At 25.5% G+C, this 10,115-nt stretch overlaps 2 protein-coding genes across 3 annotated transcripts in view; one reads left to right on the forward strand and one right to left on the reverse strand.

Annotated features, from left to right (window-relative positions):
* The window catches only part of LOC107173840 (uncharacterized), a 119,218-nt gene that overhangs the window by 45,357 nt on the left and 63,746 nt on the right, over positions 1-10,115 (forward strand). The gene's annotated exons all lie outside the window — the stretch shown is intronic.
* On the reverse strand, positions 2,501-5,227 carry LOC107173839 (macrophage migration inhibitory factor homolog 1-like). Its single transcript, XM_015524543.2, has 3 exons — positions 5,054-5,227; positions 4,487-4,659; positions 2,501-3,439 (listed from the first exon to the last, which is right to left on the reverse strand). The coding sequence occupies exons 1-3, from the start codon at positions 5,159-5,161 to the stop codon at positions 3,340-3,342; spliced, it is 381 nt and encodes a 126-aa protein (XP_015380029.1). The 5' UTR covers positions 5,162-5,227; the 3' UTR covers positions 2,501-3,339.

The following is a 10,115-nucleotide window of genomic DNA, read 5'->3' on the forward strand; positions in this document are numbered from 1 at the left end:
GTGGTTTTTTCACCGTTAAGTAGTTGAGTTCAAACGGTTTAACTGAAATGGTTTATAAAGTTACCATATGAATATCATTTTTTAAATCGATTGAGCCATACTATGTGGTATTGTGGTTCATGTACCATAATGTACCTAGTATTACCAATACCGCAGTGTTTATCATACCGGACTTTAATTGAGAAAGCTTATGTGTTGGCACTATTTTGATAACGATGTTAGGCAAAATTAACAGTAACGGGTAATCATCTATTTATGACAATAATCGGCTTAATATTTCACGATGATCATACAACAACAACTTCAGTCGATCCATTATGTTGTTAAAAGTGCTGAAATCGGCTGTTAAGTGTTTATTTACATGTCCTAATAATTGTTAAAACAAATTAATTGTGTAAATTGTGTAAAATAAACTTCAGTATATTAATATGTTCATATGTACAATGTATAGACTAAAAGGCGCGTCTCTCTAATTGTTTCCAAATGAGTTTCCAACTATACAATTGTTTATTAGAATAACAGTGACAACATTAGAATAATAGAGAGTTCCGGTAATAATACGTTGTAAGTATACTTCAAAATAATTATTCTTTCTCGGGCTTTTATTACTGCAATATTTTTAGTCACCATAATAAATCATTATTTGTCTTTATATATTCCGTACTTGCATTAAATTTATTCATTCGTGTAGATGTGTAGATAGTCAAGTTTGTCCAAAATAAATGTTAATATAAAATATTAATCCAATACTATATACTAACCAAACAAATTATTATTATAATACCTAATTACTATAGTATTTATAATGTTATATAGGTAATTTTTCTAATTGATTCATTGTACCTATTTTTTAACTTGCGATTTATGATTTTGATTTTACTAGTCACGGCGTATTTTAATTAATTTTAATAAATTGTAAACCGTACAGAGTACTCATCAATTAGATGTACCTACCCAAATATCATCATTTTTAATATATGTTTTAATTAAAATTGATATATATATATATTGCATTTATCGATTATCATTTTATGCAATGTACATATCATAGTATTACACATTATTTTTCATTAAAGTAATTTTTAATACAATTCATCAAACTGCAATGGGTATTCTTAAGATCCAAACAGAGATATTAACAAAATCAATTCAATAATTTAATAAACTAATAATAATTCTAATACAATTTGAGTTCTAAATTTTTTTTTAAATTATTGAAGTGCATTGAAGATGATTGAATAATCTAAATATAGGTATTAAAATAATATAATTTACGATATTATACCTGGTATAGAAATATTCAAATATATATTAGTATAGTAAAATCAATTTGTAATTCAGAATTAATTAATTGAATACCTAGGTAAGTTACAATATCGAAAAATAAAAATTAATAACAACGAATATTTTAATAGATAGTACCTGTTTTTTTAAGAAAGTACAATCTATTTTATAGAAAATGCATTAATATAAATAATAATATGATATAAAAATAATGTACAAATTGGTTGTAGGCACGAATGCACGATATAGTGACATGTTTTAATACTTATCAGTTATCAGTTATATGTTAACACTTTTTTGTGTTGATGAAAGGCTCGTAAAGTCTTATTTTGGACAGAACAATAAAGTATTTACAGTGCTTTTTGGTTTTGCAACATAGTTTCTCCAAATGTAACAAAAAATGAAAAATAAACATCAAGTGAAATTGATAGTATTCTCAGATAGGTATTAACCTAGTTTCGATCAGAATTTTCATTCCAATGCTCTGAAATGAAATTTTACAACTTACGCTATTATTCAATGATATAAACACGTTGACTGCCATGCGGCCGCCGGTGTCCGTATAATAATAATTAGGTATTGATAATTTTTAGACCGCCGGCTGCCGCACCATATCATTCGTAGTAGGCCATACAGCCACGGGCTGCCGTAAATTAATTTGAATTTATATTATTAACTTTTCCGTGGCGCTACAATAATGATCTTGAAATATGCTGTGGCGTAGTGGGAATAATTGCAATTTTTTTTATGCAATAAACATAATTTTAACATTTTTTTTTCAAATTCAATAGTATATATACAAATACAAATTTATAATGACACTGAAAAATGTCTTTGGCGTACCCATGATAAATATTCTTGAGCCGCCAGCAGCTGTATGGCAGTCAACGTGTTAAGGAAGTCTGCATTATCCAAAGGTTTCATCGAGTTTGCTTGAACAGCTATGTAAAAGTTCATGCTTTTGAATAGATCCTAGTTATGATGTTAATATCTTAATAACTTTATTTTTATTTAAATAATTTGTATTTGAGTAGTGTCTTTAAAATGTATTTCAATTTTAAATCTTTCATCAGCATTAAGAACAGTTAATTTGAATTGAATAATTTCAAGCTAATGTAGGCATGTAGCAAATGTTTTTAATCAAACACAAATATTTATAAGAAAAAATAACCATTTTTTATCCTGAGATTTTAAAAATTAAAATAAATTATACTCGTTAAAATCAATCAATTTATATTTCATCTTTTGATAGGTAATACATAATGCATACGCAATTATTAATACATATATAATATATGAAAGGTACGAACATAAATAATATAGTATAGAATTTCTAAACAGAAATTTGAAAAAAGTAAAGACAAAAATAACATTGATATTTTGAAATAAATAACGTTTAGGCACTACTATGAGCTTACTACGTTCTTTATAGTTAAAGACCTAATTCCCAAAACCTAAATTATAATTACACCAATAAATTGAAAGATGCCTATATTTTGGTTATATATTTTTTTCTTCTGAAATTCACTTTTTTGCTATTTATTATTAAACAGATTTATTTTTTAAGAATACTGTAAATAATAATAAACCAAAATTCAAAACAAAAAAAATTTTGACAAACTTAATGTTCAATGAATAGGATAATTGTCCGTGATAACAGATTTAAAATAATATATTGATGATTTACAAATTTGAAATTATAGTAACTATCAAACAATAATAATAGATTATAATTTTATAATTTATAAAAATCGATGAGCACTCCAAATTAAAACACTAAACTTAATATTAAATTTATTCAATATTTAATAAAATACCATGGTTATAAGAATTATCTTGAAAAACTAAGTTTATCAAGACACTACATAAATGGTATAAGAAATAAAGGTCCATGAAAATATCGTCTTTTAGTAAACTTAAATATTCCAAAAATCAGAATTTGAATAATTGCATTATAAAAGGATAAACGGGGGTAAGCGTGCTTGGTAAATACCTCTTTATATAACAATATAATGTTTTTAAAAATCATTCAAAGTATAAACGTTTTTATTTTATTTAAAGACGTTTTCCTTTTTCAACAGTAAATAGTTGATGGAAGGTGGTTCCAAGATAACCGGTAGTTGCTTGAATATTTGCTTGTAAGTTTATAAAAAGCCTAAAACAAAAATATAGTAATTAGTAGGCGATTTACACGAATTTGTATAATCATTAATGTTGCATTATAGTTTTTGATGTGTACTGAAAATAAGATAGGTAGATACCATGTATAATAGAAAAAAAAACATGACTCACAGTTATCGTTATATTTGATTAAAACACAATGGTCAGATTCATGAAAATCCAACAATTTTCATTTGTGTTATATAATTTGAAAGTTTTAAACTAAAAATTGAGCATTAAAATCTTTGTTTTAGTTTACTATAATATTGACATTTTGTTGAATATTATTTTATTTTTCTCGTACTTCATGAACTGTATACGATTTATTCGTTAAAAAATAATAATAATTAATCACAACGCAGCTCGCCTTGCACGCCTTAAGAGGTAACATAATTAAATTCAGGCGAATTAATTATATGTACACAGGGTGGTTTATTTATCGACATCCAGCTATTTAATGTTTGTTTTATGCTTTTAGATGTTCATGCATATTTTAAATCATGGAAATTTTTTTAAATAATTTGACCAAAAAATTAATGTCATTTTATACCAGGGTAACATAATGTCTGGTAGACGATAAAAATTAACTTCTGTGGTAAGTTTGCATAGTTAGTCATAAAATATAAATACAATTAATATTAATTTAATAAAATAAATATTATGTTACATTTAACTGTATGATACTTTTATGGTACATCGGTCGATTACAATGACGACGCATAGGCGCCAGGTATTGAATATTTCGTGGGGAGGTAGGGCTGAGTTATGGCCCACTCATTGTTTTTAAAAACCGTTTGAATTTATCATTATCAACCATACCGACTAGCTAACGGTTAAGCAAAAAAAACAAACAAAAATGATTTTTAAACAGTATTGCATTCTCTTAATTTTATATTTTAATCAATTAGTGTGCTAATCGTGTTTCCGATACTTGATCTATATCTATCATGTTTTCAAAATAAATAATTGTATTTGATAACATATTTTGAATGTAAATGAACAAAATGTATTGCGTTATATTTATTTTTTTGTCGAATCTTACCTCTCTTTCGGAATTCCAAGAGTTTGATGTATATAGTCAGTTATAACTTCAATATGTTTGGGATTCTCTTCTGGTGACAAACTCCCAATGCTTGTTACTTGAATAAATCCACATGGGTCATTGGATCCACCAACTGTCATTTTTACACCCGGGTTCACTGTTGATATGCAATACTATAAATAAGCAACAGTTTTCTATTAATTATTATTCTTTGACATTATAAATAAATGCAATCAAAACACATAACTAATTAAAATCATTATAATATTTTATTCGTTTAAATTTTGTTTGTATACAATTAACTAAAAAATAACAAAGCAATACAATTTTAAAAATTAATAAGGGAATTATTATTTTTATTTAGTATTGTTTTATTTTCCAAAGTTAAAAAGATCACAAAACATAATTTATTTTCATTTTAAATATTATTGAATTAATTAAGATTTTTAGTCACATAAACTATTCAATCAAAGTGTATGACAAGGTAACTGAAACACAGCTATTGTAAATACGTGTATTAAAAAATGTTCAAAATTTAAAAAGAATTTATTATATTATTATACTCACTGATTGTCTTTTCCCTAAACTTTTTGAAATAAGAGAAGTGCATGTGCTCAAAAATTCTTCGGGAATTTTTGAAGCTGGTAAATTTGTGTCTAAGCTTAAACGTGGCATTTTTTTATTTTACAGAACGTATTAAACCAGTTAAAAATTAACTCAATACTAGATCATAATACAATGAAGCTTTCATATTTATGTCACTTACAAAAACATTGACATAATTTAAAATTTTGAATAATTTTTTTTATCAACTGATAAAATAATATTATATAAGTAATAAAAAAAGTGCATGATAAAATCTAAAAGTCTCGTACCTATTAATAAGATATTATTAAATAATAGTCAATAATACAAAAAAAAAATCATCGAAAAAAATATTTATTTTAAATTAATTGCACCTTATCTATTATACGTAATTCAATTTATTTATTTTTTCTATTTAACTAGGAATATTATTGGTTAATTAAGTTATGTTAATTAAAGATATAACTCGTTTTAAACTATTCGTTATGAAATTGTGACATTGAGTTATGAAATGATGCGTAATCCTATGTTATATATGATTTAAATGTTGTGTAACATCGGTGTGATAATTATAACGTAAAAGATTATTGCATTTTGTCTGTAGCAAATTATTTATTTTTATCAATTGACATTTGTAAATAAATGTTTTGTTCAAATTGTTTAGTGCATTAAACTATAATCCTTAGCTATATACAAATTACATAGAATAAAATATTGATTTGTCGATTATTTGCTTTTTTTGTCCGACATATCATTTTTACTTCAATATATTAATTAACTAACTAAATAGTATATAATATTTTCAAAGATTTTACAAAAGTAAGTTACTTATACAAGAAAATCAAAAAACTGTTAATCCACGGGAAGATAATATTGTTTTCATTATAATCGTCATTCTACGCCATATACAATTTTGATAAAAATATAGTCACTTTCCGTAAGTTCAAACCTTTTCGGTAATAAATTTAGTAAGTGTAATAAGTTGTAATAATAATTTTTGAGTAACTATTCGGTATTGGTGTAAACTTCAAACACACTTTCCCATGCATTGTCTATTTATCTATGAAAATTTTCAAGGATAACTAGACAAATTTTAAAAAAAAAAACGTTTCAGAAGGGAATTTTTAGTCATCAACAAGGTGAATAACTGCAGATTGTACAAAAACAAAAGAAATTTGTGCCATGTTACCAAGATAAAAAAGAAGTAAAGATAAGAACGGAGATTATGTTGAAAAATAGTATATATACTGCTGAAAGTTGATACGTTTAAAAAAAAAATGTTTTGCAATTTTTGATTATTCCTCCTGAACCCGGTTATAGGAAACTTAATGTTTGGATAACACTTTGTCTGTATCAAATAAATCCATAATCGTGTTTTTTTAAACTAAACTATAACTTATAAGATCGTTTATTTATTATTTAACACATTTTAATGAATATACGACACTTAATAGTACATGTAAAATTATTTATGTATAATTATATAAGAATTATGACCAATTGAAAATAATAAAAAACTGTTTTAGTGAGGAAAATAGCTTAACAATTTATAATTTAATTAAATCTGTTAAATTATGTGTTACAGGCATAGAATATATTATAGGTACCTAAATAATTTATAAATAAATAATCAATAAATTATTTTTAAAGTCTTAATGTACCACTTTCAAGTTATATTTTTAAGTAAAAAGTTTTATTTTAAAATGTTATAGATGTAACAATTTTAAAATAATAATTAATTTTTTGATATAAATAGATGTTATATGAATTTTCAATGATTTATATTTGCAATTTTTTTTTTTTGCTTTATCAGACATTTATAAGTTTAATTACTGTACCGGTGCCCACCCGTACATTTTGTGTGTTACATCGTTACATGTCATCGGTTTCGGGAATATGTTAATAGAATTGCATACTGCGTTTTTCAATCATATGATATTTTTATCCCCAGTAAAAGAAAATTTAACAAACAAAATATACTTTTATTTCTACAGCTTTTTTAGATTCTGAGCGGAGCGATGAATGTATTGATTTTACCATGATGTGTGTGTGTTTTTTTTTTGTGTCTGTCATCACGTTTTGGAGCAGTAAAAATGCTTCTGACTTCAGTACCTCGTTCGATCAGAAAGTGAATCTAGTTGGTACTTTGGGGGGTCAAAAGTAAAAAATTTTTAATACTTTTCAAAAAAATTGAGAAAAACAAACTAAAAATTAAGGGAAAAACGGGAAATTTTACGCACACTCATTTTTCGACAAAATCGATTTTGGTTTTTGATGTAACTTTAAAACAAATGACCATAGATACAAGAAATTTTCACCGAATATTTATATAAGTATATTGTATCCACCATGCAATTTTCAAAAAATTTCGACTTAAGTTGCACTATTCATAGGCATTTCAAATTTTCGATCATTATTAGTTTTTTTAAAATTAATATTGATAAAAATGTATTTGTTAGGCAGAAAAGCTTGAAAATTTAATACAAGGCTCTTAACATATTGATACAATAGCAGTTGAAATATAAAAGAAATTCATAGTCACAATTCTTTTTTATAAGCATTCAAAGTTTGAATTTTGACAAAATACGTAAAAATCACGAAAATTCACAAATTATTTTAAGCTAGAAATTCATATAAAATTTTCTTTTTAAATCTAAGATTTAAAAATTTAATACAAGATTTCTTACGAATTTTTCAATCTTTATCACAAATAAAAAGTAGGTACGTTACACCAGCACCACAACCTAAGATTTTTTATTTTAAATTGGTTCCATGATTTAGTAACCAATTAGTAACCATTCGTAACCACAAAGTTGGAATTCGTAACCTAAACCAAGCACCAGAAAAACCGTTTTTCTCAACCGGGTGCTAGTGTAACGTTATGCCAGCACCCGCTACATCGAAATAATCTACTTAGAAAGTTCAAACCTAATCTAGGCTTTAGTAACCGATTAGTAACCATTCGTAACCATGAAGTTGGAATTCATAACCAAAACCAAGCGCCAGAAAAACCGTTTTTCTCAACCGGGTGCTGGTGTAACGTTACACCAGCGTAACGTAATCATTGCATTCAAATCTAACCTACCCAAGTCAGAGGTCCACCCCTCCACCTAATGTACAGCAGAGCGACATCCACTTACCCGCTTTTTTTAAAATATTTAGAATACATATAAAGGTCTCTATTTTTATTATTAATTTGGTTTATACGTGATTTCAGGATATAGATTATCCTATTGGATTCAAATTTAATTCCATCCATTACAGTAACCCACTAGTAACCTACTGTACAGCAGAGTGGCATCCACGACTTACCCGCCTTTTTTGTATATAATATAATGTTTTCCACCACTGCTTATAAAATTTAAAAAAGAAAAATTACTTTTAGTAGAAACTATTATGGTCTTACAATAGTTTTTTTTAAATATCTTAAATCTTAATATAATATTTAAGTATTATTATTATCGTTGTATATTATTTTATAGAATTATTCCTATAATTGAAAATAATGAATGTAAACGATCGTACCCCACTTAGAGTTATAGACTATAGTTGAATAACGTTTAACAGTTTAATGTTGACTAATTGATGACAAATGTTTTAGAATCCTGGGCTAAGTAAAGAATATATTAATTTTACAAGAATAATAATATGTAACGTGTGTGTCTTAGAGCAGTCAAATTACCACAATATTAAAAAATAATTGAAATAATTGTGTTTTCTGAATTCTTGGCAGTACATTCAGTATAGTTTGACTATAGTTGACTATAGTCAAAGGAAGAAAACAGCAATAAAATTCACCGACATCAGAACCAAGTTCAACATAGAAGATAATCTGGAAGAAGCTCTAAGTCCCCAGCCAAGCAACATTGAAAAATTAATCAGTTATCTAAAACAAACCAAACTATACCAAATTATTTAACCTAGATATATCTCAATCTTTTTTTGTTCATATTATTACCTTTGTTTTGTATATATTATTGTTAATGACTTATTCTTGTTAAAAAAAATATTTAAGTTAAAGGCCAATAACCTTTGTTGTTGAGGCTTATTTAAAATAAAAAAAAAAAAAAACAGCAATTATTTTACTTAAAAAAAAAAAGTAAAAAGAACAGTTAAATGGAAATATTTTCCGAACACCAGTCTTCGACGAATGTTTTTTTTTTCGTAATTCATAAGGCAATATTGTAGGAATTAGAAGTTTTCACGAAATGCATATTCCGATATTTTATAGAAATGGTATAGATTTCTTAATATTCATAGGCGCCCGCAGAAATTTTTCTAGGGGGGGGAGAATGTTAGGATTTGAGGATAAATATTATAATTTTACTTGGTGTTTTAAAATAATAACCTTTTTTATTATACTCGTATACAATATATTATATTTTATTATATTACAACTTATTTTATACTTTAAATTTGTTGTATAGTATATAGTAATTTATCTTAAAACATTCAATTAAAAAAAATATTTTTAAAAAGCCAGGCAAATGCCCCAGCTTGCCCCCCCCCTACGGGCGCCTATGGTAATATTTTGATTCTTTTTGTGCGTATTAAATATAAATATGCAGGTATTTATTTATAAATATTTGAAAGTATTACCTTATAAATGTATTTAAAGGTTCCTCACAAGTTTATCTATATTCAAATAATTTATTAAAATATATGGTTCATTTTTTTATGTTATGAAGTATTGAGTGACGAAGTTCAAATTTAAACGAAAATATATTCTTAAAATAATTAAAACAACTATTTTATTTAAACGGTTTTAATTATTTCAATATAATTTATTCAAATAATACCAATTGTACATACTTCAAAGTTTTTTCCATCACGTTTATCATACACAATGTCATTTTAAAAACTGATTTAAGGTTATTTATACTTACCAAATACAATTTAAAACTATATGACCTGTTAGTATATTCAATTATTTTATTCTATTTTTTTGTCAATAATAAGGTCAACCACGAAAATACCAATAATTTAACATAAAATATGCTTAAAATTTCATGGATGCTAACCTACTTATTTCTTTGTTCATAAT

This window comes from Diuraphis noxia, unplaced genomic scaffold, assembly GCF_037042655.1.
Source record: "Diuraphis noxia isolate RWA-SAM2 unplaced genomic scaffold, SU_Dnox_SAM2 contig0003, whole genome shotgun sequence".
In the NCBI taxonomy this organism is placed as follows: domain Eukaryota; kingdom Metazoa; phylum Arthropoda; class Insecta; order Hemiptera; family Aphididae; genus Diuraphis; species Diuraphis noxia.

Bases quoted from the DNA above. Each gene is read 5' to 3' on its own strand.
- LOC107173839 (XM_015524543.2), bottom strand. From the start codon at position 5,161: ATGCCACGTTTAAGCTTAGACACAAATTTACCAGCTTCAAAAATTCCC. The intron at 4,660-5,053 runs GTGAGTATAATA...GCTTATTTATAG, and splicing joins GTTTAGGGAAAAGACAATCA to TATTGCATATCAACAGTGAA. The intron at 3,440-4,486 runs GTAAGATTCGAC...TTTTTGTTTTAG, and splicing joins CTTGGAATTCCGAAAGAGAG to GCTTTTTATAAACTTACAAG.